Below are 18584 nucleotides of genomic sequence, written 5' to 3'. Positions count from 1 at the left end.
CCTCCTACTATATACTGCGCACAACTAAAATGCAGCACAGGTATGGATGCATAGTATACTTGACGACACAGAGGTAGAGCAATGGACTATTGTACCGTACTGCTATATATATACTGGTGGTCACAGAAAAATTCTGCTCTGTCCTCCTACTATACACTACAATGCAGCACAGATATGAAGTGTTTTTCAGGCAGAGAACGTAGATATTTTCAGCACACTGAGCACAGATATTTGCAGCACACTGAGCATAGATATTTGCAGCACACTGAACACAGAAACTAAGAGAACGCAGCCACGTCCTCTCACTATCATCTCCAAAGCACGAGTGAAAATGGTGGTGACGCGCGGCTCCTTATATAGAATACGAATGTCGCGAGAATCCGACAGCGGGATGATGACGTTCGTGCGCGCTCGGGTTAACCGAGCAAGGCGGGAAAATTCGAGTCTGCCTCGGAACCGTGTAAAATGGGTGAAGTTCGGGGGGGTTCGGATCCCGAGGAACCGAACCCGCTCATCACTACTCCGGATACAAGGAGATCATGTGAGTCTGATCCGGTGAGGCAGGCCGTCCCACTTGGACAGAATTAACTTCTGCAGAGGGCGAGAATGGAATTGAGCATACTCCACAATGTCAAAAGCCGACACCATGAGACCTAGCACTTGCATTGCCGAATGAATCGACACTCGCGGACGAGATAGGAAGCATCGAATCTTGTCCTGAAGTTTCAGGACTTTCTCCTGAGACAAGAACAACCGCTGGTTGTGAGTGTCCAATAACGCTCCCAGGTGTACCATGCTCCGAGAAGGAACCAGGGATGATTTCTTCCAGTTGACAAGCCACCCGTGGGCTGTCATGACCTAGACAGTCAGATCTAGATGACACAGGAGAATTTCTGGGGAGTTTGCCAGGATCAACAAATCGTCTAGGTACAGCAGGATCCTGACCCCTTGACGGCGGAGTGTAGCCGTCATGACCGCCATTACTTTGGTGAAAACTCGGGGAGCCGTTGTCAAACCAAAGGGTAATGCCCGAAATTGGTAATGAAGGTTGCCCACACCAAACCTCAGGTACTGCTGATGAGACACTGCAATAGGAATATGCAGGAAGGCATCCTGTATGTCCATGGAGACCATATAGTCCCCAGGCTCTAAGGCCAGAACAATAGAGCGAAGAGTTTCCATACGGAACTTGGAGATCCTCACTTGCTTGTTCAAGGACTTGAGATTGAGAATGGGCAGCGAGGACCCGTTCGTTTTCGGGACTAGAAACAGCGGTGAATAGAACCCTTTGCCTTGATGAGCCAGAGGCACCCGTACCACCACTCCTGTGGTCAGGAGGGATTGTACCACCGAATGAAGAGTCTTTGCCTTCATTGGATACAAAGGGACATCTGTCAGGCAAAATCGATGAGGGGGACGGTTCTTGAAGGGTACGGCGTAACCTCGAATGACGACTTCCCTTACCCAGGTATCCGAAGTGGTCTGCAGCCATTCCTGGGCAAAACATAGAAGTCGGCCCCCCACCCTGGGATCCCAGGCTTGTCAGTTTTGGAAGCAGGCTGACGGGCAGCCCAGGCCCGCTTCGGTCTGGGCTTGGCAGGTTTGGAAGCACGAGTCTGCTTTGGGTAGCCTGACCTTTTGCTTTACCTGGAGGACGAAAGGGCCGAGGGAAAGTACTTTTATCCTTCTGCACGGAAGGAGCCTTACTAGGTAGGCAAGCTGTTTTAGCAGTAGCCAGATCAGCCACAATCTTATTCAGGTCTTCACCAAAAAGAATGTCTCCTTTACAAGGAAGCACCTCCAGGGTTTTCTTAGAATCCATATCCACCGACCAGGATCTCAACCACAGGATACGGCGAGCCAAGATGGACGCAGTGGCAGTAGACACTGTAGACTCTGTTTTTGTAGAACAAGCACAGAGAATGAAACATTCTTTTGTGGCCTGTGGATATGACCAGGATAAAGTGGACAATAGCCTTTTAGGTGCACAACGGATCGACTGAAAAGATTTATTACAGAATAAAGACAATCAAAGGAATGATGATAAGTTTCAGTTGGCATTCATTACCAGTTTTAATTCACAGCATGAGGACATAGAGAAAGTTTTTAGGAAAAATTGGTGTATTTTACAGAGAGATCCAATAATAGGAAAGTTATTACCTGAGAAACCTATACATATATATAGAAAGGCCAAGAACATTAAAAATAAATTAGTAAGGAGCATTCATAAAAAAAAGAGGAACGGATCAGTTATAATAGATCCAAAGGTTTTTATTAGAGATGAGCGGGTTCGGTTTCTCTGAATCCGAACCCGCCAGAACTTCATGTTTTTTTTCACGGGTCCGAGCGACTCGGATCTTCCCGCCTTGCTCGGTTAACCCGAGCGCGCCCGAACGTCATCATGACGCTGTCGGATTCTCGCGAGGCTCGGATTCTATCGCGAGACTCGGATTCTATATAAGGAGCCGCGCGTCACCGCCATTTTCACACGTGCATTGAGATTGATAGGGAGAGGACGTGGCTGGCGTCCTCTCCGTTTAGAATTAGAATAGATTAGAGAGACACTTGATTTACTAATTTTGGGGAGCATTAGGAGTACTCAGTAGTGTACAGTGCAGAGTTTTGCTGATAGTGACCAGTGACCACCACTTTTATTTATAATCCGTTCTCTGCCTGAAAAAAGCGATACACAGCACACAGTGACTCAGTCACATACCATATCTGTGTGCACTGCTCAGGCTCAGGCCAGTGTGCTGCATCATCTATTATCTATATATAATATTATATATATCTGTCTGACTGCTCAGCTCACACAGCTTATAATTGTGGGGGAGACTGGGGAGCACTACTGCAGTGCCAGTTATAGGTTATAGCAGGAGCCAGGAGTACATAATATAATCCGTTCTCTGCCTGAAAAAAGCGATACACAGCACACAGTGACTCAGTCACATACCATATCTGTGTGCACTGCTCAGGCTCAGGCCAGTGTGCTGCATCATCTATTATCTATATATAATATTATATATATCTGTCTGACTGCTCAGCTCACACAGCTTATAATTGTGGGGGAGACTGGGGAGCACTACTGCAGTGCCAGTTATAGGTTATAGCAGGAGCCAGGAGTACATAATATATTATATAGTGAGTGACCACCAGACACACAGTGCAGTTTATTTAATATATCCGTTCTCTGCCTGAAAAAAGCGATACACACAGTGACTCAGTCAGTCACATACCATATCTGTGTGCACTGCTCAGGCTCAGGCCAGTGTGCTGCATCATCTATATATATTATATATCTGTCTGACTGCTCAGCTCACACAGCTTATAATTGTGGGGGAGACTGGGGAGCACTACTGCAGTGCCAGTTATAGGTTATAGCAGGAGCCAGGAGTACATAATATTATATTAAAATTAAACAGTGCACACTTTTGCTGCAGGAGTGCCACTGCCAGTGTGACTAGTGACCAGTGACCTGACCACCAGTATATAATATTAGTAGTATACTATCTCTTTATCAACCAGTCTATATTAGCAGCAGACACAGTACAGTGCGGTAGTTCACGGCTGTGGCTACCTCTGTGTCGGCACTCGGCAGCCCGTCCATAATTGTATATACCACCTAACCGTGTTTTTTTTTTCTTTCTTTATACATACATACTAGTTACGAGTATACTATCTCTTTATCAACCAGTCTATATATTAGCAGCAGACACAGTACAGTGCGGTAGTTCACGGCTGTGGCTACCTCTGTGTCGGCACTCGGCAGCCCGTCCATAATTGTATATACCACCTAACCGTGGTTTTTTTTTCTTTCTTTATACATACATACTAGTTACGAGTATACTATCTCTTTATCAACCAGTCTATATATTAGCAGCAGACACAGTACAGTGCGGTAGTTCACGGCTGTGGCTACCTCTGTGTCGGCACTCGGCAGCCCGTCCATAATTGTATATACCACCTAACCGTGGTTTTTTTTTCTTTCTTTATACATACATACTAGTTACGAGTATACTATCTCTTTATCAACCAGTCTATATATTAGCAGCAGACACAGTACAGTGCGGTAGTTCACGGCTGTGGCTACCTCTGTGTCGGCACTCGGCAGCCCGTCCATAATTGTATATACCACCTAACCGTGGTTTTTTTTTCTTTCTTTATACATACATACTAGTTACGAGTATACTATCTCTTTATCAACCAGTCTATATATTAGCAGCAGACACAGTACAGTGCGGTAGTTCACGGCTGTGGCTACCTCTGTGTCGGCACTCGGCAGCCCGTCCATAATTGTATATACCACCTAACCGTGGTTTTTTTTTCTTTCTTTATACATACATACTAGTTACGAGTATACTATCTCTTTATCAACCAGTCTATATATTAGCAGCAGACACAGTACAGTAGTTCACGGCTGTGGCTACCTCTGTGTCGGCACTCGGCAGCCCGTCCATAATTGTATATACCACCTAACCGTGGTTTTTTTTTCTTTCTTTATACATACATACTAGTTACGAGTATACTATCTCTTTATCAACCAGTCTATATTGATAATATATATATCTCCATTGTTTACCTGAGGTGCCTTTTAGTGCCTTTTAGTTGTGCCTATTAAAAAATATGGAGAACAAAAATGTTGAGGTTCCAAAATTAGGGAAAGATCAAGATCCACTTCCACCTCGTGCTGAAGCTGCTGCCACTAGTCATGGCCGAGACGATGAAATGCCAGCAACGTCGTCTGCCAAGGCCGATGCCCAATGGCATAGTACAGAGCATGTCAAAACCAAAACACCAAATATCAGTAAAAAAAGGACTCCAAAACCTAAAATAAAATTGTCGGAGGAGAAGCGTAAACTTGCCAATATGCCATTTACCACACGGAGTGGCAAGGAACGGCTGAGGCCCTGGCCTATGTTCATGGCTAGTGGTTCAGCTTCACATGAGGATGGAAGCACTCAGCCTCTCGCTAGAAAACTGAAAAGACTCAAGCTGGCAAAAGCACCGCAAAGAACTGTGCGTTCTTTGAAATCCCAAATCCACAAGGAGAGTCCAATTGTGTCGGTTGCGATGCCTGACCTTCCCAACACTGGACGTGAAGAGCATGCGCCTTCCACCATTTGCACGCCCCCTGCAAGTGCTGGAAGGAGCACCCGCAGTCCAGTTCCTGATAGTCAGATTGAAGATGTCAGTGTTGAAGTACACCAGGATGAGGAGGATATGGGTGTTGCTGGCGCTGGGGAGGAAATTGACCAGGAGGATTCTGATGGTGAGGTGGTTTGTTTAAGTCAGGCACCCGGGGAGACACCTGTTGTCCGTGGGAGGAATATGGCCGTTGACATGCCAGGTGAAAATACCAAAAAAATCAGCTCTTCGGTGTGGAGGTATTTCACCAGAAATGCGGACAACAGGTGTCAAGCCGTTTGTTCCCTTTGTCAAGCTGTAATAAGTAGGGGTAAGGACGTTAACCACCTCGGAACATCCTCCCTTATACGTCACCTGCAGCGCATTCATAATAAGTCAGTGACAAGTTCAAAAACTTTGGGTGACAGCGGAAGCAGTCCACTGACCAGTAAATCCCTTCCTCTTGTAACCAAGCTCACGCAAACCACCCCACCAACTCCCTCAGTGTCAATTTCCTCCTTCCCCAGGAATGCCAATAGTCCTGCAGGCCATGTCACTGGCAATTCTGACGAGTCCTCTCCTGCCTGGGATTCCTCCGATGCATCCTTGCGTGTAACGCCTACTGCTGCTGGCGCTGCTGTTGTTGCCGCTGGGAGTCGATGGTCATCCCAGAGGGGAAGTCGTAAGCCCACTTGTACTACTTCCAGTAAGCAATTGACTGTTCAACAGTCCTTTGCGAGGAAGATGAAATATCACAGCAGTCATCCTACTGCAAAGCGGATAACTGAGTCCTTGACAACTATGTTGGTGTTAGACGTGCGTCCGGTATCCGCCGTTAGTTCACAGGGAACTAGACAATTTATTGAGGCAGTGTGCCCCCGTTACCAAATACCATCTAGGTTCCACTTCTGTAGGCAGGCGATACCGAGAATGTACACGGACGTCAGAAAAAGACTCACCAGTGTCCTAAAAAATGCAGTTGTACCCAATGTCCACTTAACCACGGACATGTGGACAAGTGGAGCAGGGCAGGGTCAGGACTATATGACTGTGACAGCCCACTGGGTAGATGTATGGACTCCCGCCGCAAGAACAGCAGCGGCGGCACCAGAAGCAGCATCTCGCAAACGCCAACTCTTTCCTAGGCAGGCTACGCTTTGTATCACCGCTTTCCAGAATACGCACACAGCTGAAAACCTCTTACGGCAACTGAGGAAGATCATCGCGGAATGGCTTACCCCAATTGGACTCTCCTGTGGATTTGTGGCATCGGACAACGCCAGCAATATTGTGTGTGCATTAAATATGGGCAAATTCCAGCACGTCCCATGTTTTGCACATACCTTGAATTTGGTGGTGCAGAATTTTTAAAAAAACGACAGGGGCGTGCAAGAGATGCTGTCGGTGGCCAGAAAAATTGCGGGACACTTTCGGCGTACAGGCACCACGTACAGAAGACTGGAGCACCACCAAAAACTACTGAACCTGCCCTGCCATCATCTGAAGCAAGAAGTGGTAACGAGGTGGAATTCAACCCTCTATATGCTTCAGAGGTTGGAGGAGCAGCAAAAGGCCATTCAAGCCTATACAATTGAGCACGATATAGTAGGTGGAATGCACCTGTCTCAAGTGCAGTGGAGAATGATTTCAACGTTGTGCAAGGTTCTGATGCCCTTTGAACTTGCCACACGTGAAGTCAGTTCAGACACTGCCAGCCTGAGTCAGGTCATTCCCCTCATCAGGCTTTTGCAGAAGAAGCTGGAGGCATTGAAGAAGGAGCTAAAAGGGAGCGATTCCGCTAGGCATGTGGGACTTGTGGATGCAGCCCTTAATTCGCTTAACAAGGATTCACGGGTGGTCAATCTGTTGAAATCAGAGCACTACATTTTGGCCACCGTGCTCGATCCTAGATTTAAAGCCTACCTTGGATCTCTCTTTCCGGCAGACACAGGTCTGCTGGGGTTGAAAGACCTGCTGGTGACAAAATTGTCAAGTCAAGCGGAACGCGACCTGTCAACATCTCCTCCTTCACATTCTCCCGCAACTGGGGGTGCGAGGAAAAGGCTCAGAATTCCGAGCCCACCCGCTGGCGGTGATGCAGGGCAGTCTGGAGCGACTGCTGATGCTGACATCTGGTCCGGACTGAAGGACCTGACAACGATTACGGACATGTCGTCTACTGTCACTGCATATGATTCTCTCAACATTGATAGAATGGTGGAGGATTATATGAGTGACCGCATCCAAGTAGGCACGTCACACAGTCCGTACTTATACTGGCAGGAAAAAGAGGCAATTTGGAGGCCCTTGCACAAACTGGCTTTATTCTACCTAAATTGCCCTCCCACAAGTGTGTACTCCGAAAGAGTGTTTAGTGCCGCCGCTCACCTTGTCAGCAATCGGCGTACGAGGTTACATCCAGAAAATGTGGAGAAGATGATGTTCATTAAAATGAATTATAATCAATTCCTCCGCGGAGACATTGACCAGCAGCAATTGCCTCCACAAAGTACACAGGGAGCTGAGATGGTGGATTCCAGTGGGGACGAATTGATAATCTGTGAGGAGGGGGATGTACACGGTGATATATCGGAGGGTGAAGATGAGGTGGACATCTTGCCTCTGTAGAGCCAGTTTGTGCAAGGAGAGATTAATTGCTTCTTTTTTGGGGGGGGTCCAAACCAACCCGTCATATCAGTCACAGTCGTGTGGCAGACCCTGTCACTGAAATGATGGGTTGGTTAAAGTGTGCATGTCCTGTTTTGTTTATACAACATAAGGGTGGGTGGGAGGGCCCAAGGACAATTCCATCTTGCACCTCTTTTTTCTTTTCTTTTTCTTTGCATCATGTGCTGATTGGGGAGGGTTTTTTGGAAGGGACATCCTGCGTGACACTGCAGTGCCACTCCTAGATGGGCCCGGTGTTTGTGTCGGCCACTAGGGTCGCTAATCTTACTCACACAGTCAGCTACCTCATTGCGCCTCTTTTTTTCTTTGCGTCATGTGCTGTTTGGGGAGGGTTTTTTGGAAGGGACATCCTGCGTGACACTGCAGTGCCACTCCTAGATGGGCCCGGTGTTTGTGTCGGCCACTAGGGTCGCTAATCTTACTCACACAGTCAGCTACCTCATTGCGCCTCTTTTTTTCTTTGCGTCATGTGCTGTTTGGGGAGGGTTTTTTGGAAGGGACATCCTGAGTGACACTGCAGTGCCACTCCTAGATGGGCCCGGTGTTTGTGTCGGCCACTAGGGTCGCTAATCTTACTCACACAGTCAGCTACCTCATTGCGCCTCTTTTTTTCTTTGCGTCATGTGCTGTTTGGGGAGGGTTTTTTGGAAGGGACATCCTGCGTGACACTGCAGTGCCACTCCTAGATGGGCCCGGTGTTTGTGTCGGCCACTAGGGTCGCTAATCTTACTCACACAGTCAGCTACCTCATTGCGCCTCTTTTTTTCTTTGCGTCATGTGCTGTTTGGGGAGGGTTTTTTGGAAGGGCCATCCTGCGTGACACTGCAGTGCCACTCCTAGATGGGCCCGGTGTTTGTGTCGGCCACTAGGGTCGCTAATCTTACTCACACAGTCAGCTACCTCATTGCGCCTCTTTTTTTCTTTGCGTCATGTGCTGTTTGGGGAGGGTTTTTTGGAAGGGCCATCCTGCGTGACACTGCAGTGCCACTCCTAGATGGGCCCGGTGTTTGTGTCGGCCACTAGGGTCGCTTATCTTACTCACACAGCGACCTCGGTGCAAATTTTAGGACTAAAAATAATATTGTGAGGTGTGAGGTATTCAGAATAGACTGAAAATGAGTGTAAATTATGGTTTTTGAGGTTAATAATACTTTGGGATCAAAATGACCCCCAAATTCTATGATTTAAGCTGTTTTTTAGTGTTTTTGGAAAAAAACACCCGAATCCAAAACACACCCGAATCCGACAAAAAAAATTCGGTGAGGTTTTGCCAAAACGCGTTCGAACCCAAAACACGGCCGCGGAACCGAACCCAAAACCAAAACACAAAACCCGAAAAATTTCAGGCGCTCATCTCTAGTTTTTATAGGTGCAGTTCCTGTATTGGCTGCAGAAACATCAATGGATTAACCACTTCTAAAGTGGATAAAATTGTCATAAATGGATTTGAACACAAAGTAGATGAATTTATAACTTGCAATACGGCTAACATAATTTATGCGGTGGAATGTAGATGTAATGAATGCTATATTTGTCGTACTACCAGACCGCTAAAGGTTCGAATAGCCGAACATTGTAGAAATATTAAAAAAGGCCTAGACAGTCATGCACTGTAAAGCCATTTTAAAGAAAAACATAAATGTTCCTTACATGAAGTAAAAAACTTTTATGGCTTGAAATTAGTTAAGACCACTGAAAGATCAAAAGACATTTTAAGTATCCTTGCCAAAATGGAAATGACATATATATATATATATATATATATATATATATATATATATAAGTACAAAACCTTGCTCCCATCTGGTCTTAACAGTGACTTTGAGTTACAATGGTTTCTTTAATGAGGTTTCGGTTTTTTATATATTGTTCCAACGTATTTAAAAAAACAAAACAGTTTTTTCCATATATATTGTGGCTCTTTTCTGGATTTAATTAGGATTCTGCAGAGGTTACATACATTTTTTCTTTTTTAAAGGTATTATTATAGGTATCCTCTTTGCGGATCACCATGGTTACAAACAATAGGAGTCCTTACGATACAAAATGGCCCTAGGAACTTATACATCGAGTGGAACAAACATTGATAGATCGTGACACTAAGGAAACAAGTTTGCGGTTCACACTTCCGGCGGATGTACGGCTGATGCTGTAAAGATTGAAGGAAGGAGATCACAGCGTCGACTTCCAGTGGAAGTGGGGCGGACATAGCGTCTTCGGCAGATAGAACTTTGCAGTAACACTGAAGTCCTGTGGGACGGAGCGCCGACGGAAGCGGGACAGACGCCATTTTGTTTCAGATGGAAGTTAGCTGGCGGCCATACTAGGAGAGGCAAAGGACTAATTCATGGCTGGGACCATGTTTTATTTAATACAGGAACATTATATTAAAGGGAATTGTTCTTTAATATGCAGAGGAGGGGGTTGTGTTTGTAATTGTACACACCTGAATTTTATTGTTAATTTTAATGGGTATATATTGCACACATCACAGGTTACCCCATACACCTTGACAAAGATCCCCAGAGGATCGAAACGCGTAGGTGGGAGGCACCTGTGCCACGGGGAGGACGCTATCTGGTGAGGAGAGAATTCCGGGATAGACTAAACGGGGCCTCGTTTTTTCAAAGTCACCATCTTATCCCTGGGCTATCTCCAATCCGGGTATGCTCCTTAAAGTTTTTAAGAAGTTGTCTTTTTTTAATAAAATGTTTTTATGAGTGAAAAACTGGTTCACCATTATACTCTTTCCTGAGGATTTACATTTGGCAGATGAATGTGGATTAAAAGGAAGAGAAAAGACCCACCTACTATGCATCTATACAAGGTTTAGTCTGTGAGTGTCTGGTTAAAGGGGGCATCCCCTGATCTTTCTATTTGGTGCTGGATCCACGTGATTGAACAATTTATGTGCCTGAATGCAAGTTCTTCACTTGTGAGTCTTCATTTAAGAGGGCATCCCCTGAAATTTATATGGTGACGGTTCTCTGCTAACAATATTTATGAGAAGCTTTGTTCCCCATTCACGATTGTGAGTGATTTGGTGTAGGGGTATAAGACCCCGATATATATCACTATTAGTGAAGTGTTATTCCTCTATTTTTTGAATGTGCAATTCTGCCCAACAGTATTACACGAGGATTTTTGTGTCTTTCTGTTCTCTTTTATGTTTTGCACCATCTTAAGAGACAAGTGGAATACCTCCAGAATTACATTAATCAGGGGAGTACATTTTATCTTTTCTCTCATTTGATATTTAATTTGTTTGGGCGCACAAATAAACCAGAGATAATTTGTTTTTGTGGATTACTATTTGGGATCCAGGGTGTGATCCCATACCTCAGGGTTTATTAGAGCTGCCTAATTGTGCGCATAAGGACTTTATCATCATATTTCTGTTCCACTCCTGCGTTTTTATCTGGCATGCCTGCGTTTTTACACACACTCCCCGAAAACGGCCAGATACCACCAAGAAACACCCACTTCCTGTCAATCACTCAACGATCAGCAGTGCGACTCAAAAGCGTCGCTAGACCTTGTGTGAAACTGCATCAGCTTTTGTGAAAGCACGTCGCGCGTGCGCACTGCGCATCATACGCATGCACAGCAGTGCCTTTTTTTGCCTGATCGCTGCGCAGCGAACGAAAGCAGCTAGCGATCAACTCGGAATGACCACCAATATAAGGCAACCTGGTACAATCTTAGCAGCGATATACCTTAGCAAGAACTTCCAGAGTAGTGTGACCTCTGTCAGCACAAAACGGGAATCCAAGAGATATATGGTGACTGTAAATAACAAAAAAATATACACAGCAAGTATATCTTGTGAAATGCCTATATCAGTTTATAAACCTGACGCACTTAGCCCCCTCAGGTTACAATATATAGGAGTAGCAGCTGAATGAAATACCCAATAAGGCAGCTACGCAGCAGCTACATGCACACACACATACAGTATATAGTCACAAGCGTACCATGCAGAAATTATACACCATAAAACTGTACTGGACCAGCAATACAAAGTAATACTCAGTACAGCTATATATGTAAACAGTAGATATAACAAAACACAGTAAATACTGGATGTATATCACAGGGTGTTTGTACCACACAACCCTGAATGTATGCACTCTTTCTTAACTAACACTGTCCCAGTGACAGGTAGAATACTTAAGTGTCCTGTAAAATGCACAACGCTGGCGAGCAGGCGGTTTTACAGAGGAGGATTTGCTCCAGCAGTCCCAGGAACAGCGCAGCTCCGTGTGATGGCGGCTGACAGGGAGTGAGGGAGAGATATGCAGCTCCAGTGCGGGAACATTTACCCAAATGGCGCCCTGGGGCTGGGGGAGGGGCAACAGGTTAGGCCTTATCCCCCTGCTGGCTTCCCCAGCGGGCACTGAGGGCTGTACAAAAATGGGTTTTTATAGGAGAAAACCCCCCACCTGTGCCCTGTGTCCCGGTGACTAGTGGAGCGGCTGCCCTTTACAGTGTCCACGCCAGCGCGCCCGGGGCCCGCCCCCACGGCCACGCCGGTTCGCGATAAAAGCGGGCCAAAGAGACCCCATACCTCCCCATGTACCTGTGGCCATGCGATCCCGGAGGTCAACGGCGAGTGTGTGTGGCTGACAGGAAAGACACCGGAGCCTCAGCTGTAGTGACCTGGCAACCAGGGCGCGGGAGTATACAGCGCCGCTGGGGGAGTGATGGAGCTGCAGCAGAGGATGTCTATCTGACATTCAGGAAAGCTGTAGCCCTTGAAGTTTTAAAATTTCTACTTTTTTTCTGAAATTAAGCTATAATATAGGCTGCAAGAGTAGCCACCCTGTTGATTGCCTGCTTACTGCATGGCACCAACTTACAAACTGAGCTCCTGTGCACGGAGGCGGGGTTATAGAGGAGGCAGCGCTGTGCATCTTGGGAACAGTCAAAGCTTCGAGCCTGTTGGTGCCTCGGTTCAAGATCCTACTCTATACCCCAATGTTATTCCTTGTGGAGCCCAGTGTACACCGCAGCAGAAATTACTTTATTTAAACCTTTAGATCCAGGCACATCGGGAGCACTACAATCCTGCACAAGTTTATGTTTAATTACATGACCGTATACTGTAGTTGGCAACACTTGAACATAGGGGGTCATTCCGAGTTGATCGCTAGCTGCCGTTGTTCACAGCGCAGCGATCACGCTAAAAATCGGCACTTCTGCGCATGCGTATGCGGCTCAATGCGCACGCGCGACGTACTTTCACAAAAGCCGATGCAGTTTCACACAAGGTCTAGCGACGCTTTTCAATTGCACTGCTGTCAGCAGAGTGATTGACAGGAAGTGGGTGTTTCTGGGTGGTAACTGACAGTTTTCGGGGAGTGTGTGTAAAAACGCAGGCGTGTCAGATACAAACGCGGGCGTGCCTGGAAAAACGCGTTTGTTCGTGGCGTCAAAACAGGAACTAAACGTGTTCATGGCGTCAAAACAGGAACTAAACAGTCTGAAGTGATCGCAAGCCAGGAGTAGGTCTCGAGCTGCTCAGAAACTGCACAATTTTTTTTGTTGCAGCGCTGCGATCCTTTCGTTCGCACTTCTGCTAAGCTAAGATACACTATCAGAGGGCGGCGGCTTAGCGTTTGCACGGCTGCTGAAAGCAGCTAGCGAGCGATCAACTTGGAATGAGGGCCATAGTTTCTGAGGACACACATCTGCTGGATAAGTGTGTCTAAGAAAGTCACATAATATTCATATAATGCATAGCCATAACACTCAACATAAAACAGACAGAATCAGTATGAGATCCCGTCGCCTGGGATCCCGACTATCGGTATGCTTACCGCATACCAAACAGACCATAGTTAAGATAATCTTATTATATTGTAAACCTACAGATTACATACAAAAAACCTTTTTTAGTAAAAGTTGAACACTAATGTTTGTATTATGGAATGCATGAGAAAGAACACCGCCATTAACTAGTAATATGACTTTACATGGCCATATACACAATTTATTCTATATAAACAATAATGTCTGTGTATGCTAAATTGACGACTGTGATTATTAGATAAACGTACCGGAAATTCTGAGGCAAACTCCGTCCTCAAGTCATTTTTCTCAATGCCATGAAATATGTGGGCAGTTCCTGAGTCAATTTCCATTTGGTCTCCTAAGCCATGTTCCTAGGGATAAGATCAGACTGTCAGTTTTGCACATTGCTGGTTGCTTCTAAGCGGATCTGATTACTCTATAAGATACATTATCTAGAACTACCAAGCTCAGAAAATTTTGTGATGCAGTACTGACACTTACCTCCAGCTTGGCAGGAAGATCTTTTGCGTAACTGTCATCCATATGTTCTCCAACGGGCGAATGAGATCTTGCAGACAAATCACCACGTGATATTAGAGTACACATGTAGGCGTCATGTGAAAATATATCATGACGGATGAACTCGCAGAAAAGTAACACTAAATTTACAAATTCCTTTTTTTCATGTTCGTTGTTTGGGTCACCTAACAAAAACAAATGATTTATAAAACCGTGCTATACAACTGTGTCTCACCAATCATGGTCCAAATACCGAAAAGACATGCTGTATCAGTACCACCACAATGTCTAGAGGGGTTGGGTACGAAATCCCAGCAACCAGGATCCTGACAGGCAGGATGCTGACAGCGGCATGGCTGATGCTCAAAATCCTGGCCGATAAGTCTTTTAAGTCTACACCTACCGCTATCTCTAACCCTAATCTACCACTCATGCAGCCTAACCATAACTGTTCCCTCCCACAGTCTAACCCTAACCCCCCGCAGCCTAACCCTAACATCTCTCACCCACCCGCAGCCTAAGCCTAACATCTCCCACCCACCCGCAGCCTAACCCTAACATCTCCCACCCGCAGCCTAACCCTAACATCTCCCACCCACCCGCAGCCTAACACTAACATCTCCCACCCGCAGCCTAACCCTAACATCTCCCACCCACCCGCAGCCTAACCCTAACATCTCCCACCCACGGGCAGCCTAACATCTCCCACCTGCAGCCTAACCCTAACGTCTCCCACACACCCGCAGCCTAACCCTAACATCTCCAACCCACCCGCAGCCTAACCCTAACATCTCCCACCCACTCGCAGCCTAACCCTAACATCTCCGCTTAACCTGAAATCATTGAGATGCATCTGTAGAAGATCTTTCAGGAGCTTCTCCACAAAAACCATAAAAATAAACTATGGGTACTATGGGAACTACATTGTGCAGTGGTTCTCAACCTAAACCCTCAGGTTTTATTTCTGTCTGTGGAAGCAGATGGGATAATAACTGACCCAGAACAGAGCTAGATTAAGACATTGGGGGGCCCAGGGTACTTAAGACATGGGGCCCTACGTTCTAAAATTAAAATTATAATATATATATATGTATATATATATATATATATATAAGTCCAGAAATGAAGCGCACACACTTAAATAGAAATAGAAGGGTGCCGTGTCGATTCTTAATAATACAATTGTTCCCAATGTTTTACCCAAGGGGGTTAGACAAGAGGAGACCAGCACACCACCAAATGAAAAAATATGAAAACATTTAATGAGTAAATAGCATTATCAGGCCTTTTGAAAAAAGATTCTTAGTACTCATCATAAGTCACTGAGCAGTATTCATAGTACAGAACAGCCATCCCAACGGCCCGTTTCGGTTGTCACACCTTCATCAGCTGACCCCATCCCTTTGTCTCTCCACCCAGCACAGCCACAAATCCACACGCTGCCAGGGAATTTCCATCTTCTCTGCAGCCTGCTGCTCAGCCAGTCACTGAGCAGCAGACTGCACCTTGACATATTATTGGGCAGCAAGATCTGCAGTGCCACTTCTGTGAGCTGATTAGAAATCCGATCTGTGGCGGGGTGCCCAATCAGACACGGGCGGCCTGGGGTACTTAGCCCCGGAGGCCCCCCTACCCCCCTTAATCTGGCTCTGACCCAGTACAATAGATCAACTCACCTGTAAATGATTAAAGAAATTCCCAAAACACGACATGTTGGTTGTACTTTAGCACTGGAGTTAGAACCCATGACATAGGGCCGGATATATACTGTAGATGGACGCAGTTCGTACAGAATGGGTCATGCGCATGCGCAGCCGCCCCATTGGAGATGTACGTAAACCATCTATGAATCAGGGCCATAGTTGAATAATACTACTGGCTTCAAACACCAGGACATGTGCTTTTACCAGACAGGGCTGTACTGAAGCAGCAACAAGTAATGTACAGGTCTTTGGCCTGCACACTCTACACATGGTTAATATTCTAAGTTATTAATGAGACATCGACCCTACAAATTGTAGTATGTACTGCAGCTCAATGTGAAGGCTTTGCATGGCAAGGTGCGGGGACAATAGTGGCAAGAGTGAGAAGTAACTGCGGGGACTCTTTCACCGTGCATTGTCTATAACCAGTCATTTGTTCATTTCCACATTTTTATGTAGAAATATCTAAATTTTTCTTGCATTCATTGACGGAGGACAGTGTGTGACTGCCAGTATCTGTCTGGTTTCTTTGTTTTCATGTAACATGCTGCTGTCTAGCAAAACCAGGCGACTCAGGGGTTTATTACGTTTATCACAGAGCATGCTTATGGAGGATTAAAACATGAATTAGTTCCAGGCAATGAAAGGTGTGCTAATACATACTACATTGTGCTCGGTCAATCACTGAAATGCTCATAATTCTCCACTGTCCATAAGGTCAGGCAACAAACACCTCCCACAAGTGAATTGATATACACAGCACACTTCATATCCAGTGTGACAATATAACATCAACAAATGTTCTACTTATAAAGCGAAAAGATGATGGTCTCGTCCTGGACCCCAGAATGGTATTTGTATTTCTTGTTAGGTGGAGTCATAGAATAAGTTTTACTGTTTAAGCATGATGTAATAAGAATTTGCTACTTTATAAATTACAGTGACATATAATTTTTGTGATTTTTTTTTTTTTTTTTGTTAGATTTTATTGAACTACTGTAACTTTGGGATTCCCAGTTTTGCAGAAAAGCTTGTCACACACACTTTATAGCATATTCTACAGAACAAAGTAACTCACTGAGAGACGGAGCTTGTGAATCTAAAAATCGAAGCAGGACATTCTGGAAAATGGGTAAGCTTGATCCAGCAAGAGAACCAGAAGAGATAGATTCCTTCTCATCCATGACCTCTAAGTCACTGCATCGCTGTGAACAGCAGAAACAACAAAACAAAGATGTAACCACCTAATCAGAATGAAGGTAGAAGGTTCTATTTACATAGATAAACCAAGTTACAAATAAGGAAAGCATCACATGACTATATTCAAAATGGGTGTGGACCATAGGGTCAACAGTTATTAGGTCAACCAGTATTGGTCAAAAGTGACTAGGTCGACACCTGAAATAGGTAAACATGGTTATTACAGTAGTAGGTCGACAAGTAAAAAGGTCGACATGAGCTCTTATACCAAATTGTGATATTCTGTGTAACACGCTTAACACTAAAATCATGTATTTTTCATCCCATCCACGAGCGTAGCAGGTGAGGCAGCTATGTTGGGCGCATTATGAAGGTTACACTGTGGGAGCTAAGCCATACATAATACAAAACCTTTTTTTTGTGTGAGATTTTTGCTAATTTATTAAAAAGAAAAAAAACTAAGAAATCACGTATACTGTACATAAGTATTCACAGCCTTTGCCATTGAGTTCAAATTTGAGCTTAGGTGCATCCTTTTTCCACTGATCATCCTTGAGATGTTCCTACAGCTTAATTGTAGGTAAATTCAGTTTATTGGACATGATTTGGAATAACACACACCTGTCTGTATAAGGTCCCACATTTGACAGTGCATGTCTGATCACAAACCAAGCATGAAGTCAAAAGAATTATTTGTAGACCTGCGAGACAGAACTGTATCGAGGCACAAATCTGGGGAAGTGACCTGATGGTCACTCTGTCAGAGCTACAGCATTCCTCTGTGGAGAGAGGAGAACCTTCCAGAAGGACAACCATCTCTGCAGCAATCCACCAATCTTGCCTGTATGGTAGAGTGGCCAGATGGAAGCAACTCCTCAGTAAAAAGCGCATGGCAAACCGCCTGGAGTTTGCCAAAATGCACCTGAAGGACTCTCAGACCATGAGAAACAAAATTCTCTGGTCTGATGAGACAAAGACTGAACTCTTTGGCATGAACGCCAGGCGTCATCTTTGGAGGCAACCAGGCACCGCTCACCACAAGGCCAATACCATCCCTACAGTGAAGCATGGTGGTGGCAGCATCATACTGTGGGAATGTTTTTCAGCAGCAGGAATTAGGAGACTAGTCAGGATAGAGGGAATGACGAATGTAGCAATGTACAGAGACATCCTGAATGAAAACCTGCTCCAGAGCGCTCTTGACCTCAGACTGGGGCGACGGTTCATCTTTCAGCAGGACAACGGCCCTAAGCACACCAAGATATCAAAGGAGTGGCTTCAGGACAACTCTGTGAATGTCCTTGAGTGGCCCAGCCAGAACCCAGACTTGAATCAGATTAAACATCTCTGAAGATTCATGAAAATGGCTGTGCACCGATGATTCCCATCAAGCCTGATGGAGCTTGAGAGGTGCTGCAAAGAGGAATGGGCGAAACTGGCCAAAGGTTGGTGTGCCAAGGTTGTGGCATCATATTCAAAAAGACTTGAGGCTGTAATTGCTGCCAAAGGTGCATCAACAAAGTATTGAGCAAAGGCTGTGAATACTTATGTACATGT

General features: G+C 45.4%; 1 protein-coding gene across 8 annotated transcripts in view; it reads right to left on the bottom strand.

Annotated features, from left to right (window-relative positions):
* MED12L (mediator complex subunit 12L) overlaps positions 1-18584 on the bottom strand; it is a 1138385-nt gene that overhangs the window by 845254 nt on the left and 274547 nt on the right. For all 8 annotated transcript variants that reach the window (XR_010175887.1, XM_063916060.1, XM_063916058.1 and 5 more), the window contains 3 exons: positions 16906-17032; positions 14107-14309; positions 13872-13976 (listed from right to left, as the gene is read on the bottom strand). Coding sequence is in view for 7 of the 8 variants with exons in the window: in XM_063916060.1 (XP_063772130.1) it covers positions 13872-13976; positions 14107-14309; positions 16906-17032 (435 nt within the window). In the remaining variant the exon portion in view is untranslated. The remainder of the gene's footprint in view (positions 1-13871; positions 13977-14106; positions 14310-16905; positions 17033-18584) is intronic.

Source organism: Pseudophryne corroboree, chromosome 4, assembly GCF_028390025.1.
Source record: "Pseudophryne corroboree isolate aPseCor3 chromosome 4, aPseCor3.hap2, whole genome shotgun sequence".
NCBI lineage: Eukaryota > Metazoa > Chordata > Amphibia > Anura > Myobatrachidae > Pseudophryne > Pseudophryne corroboree.
Note: the sequence above shows the minus strand (reverse complement) of the source record. Positions and strands in the feature narration are given on the sequence as shown.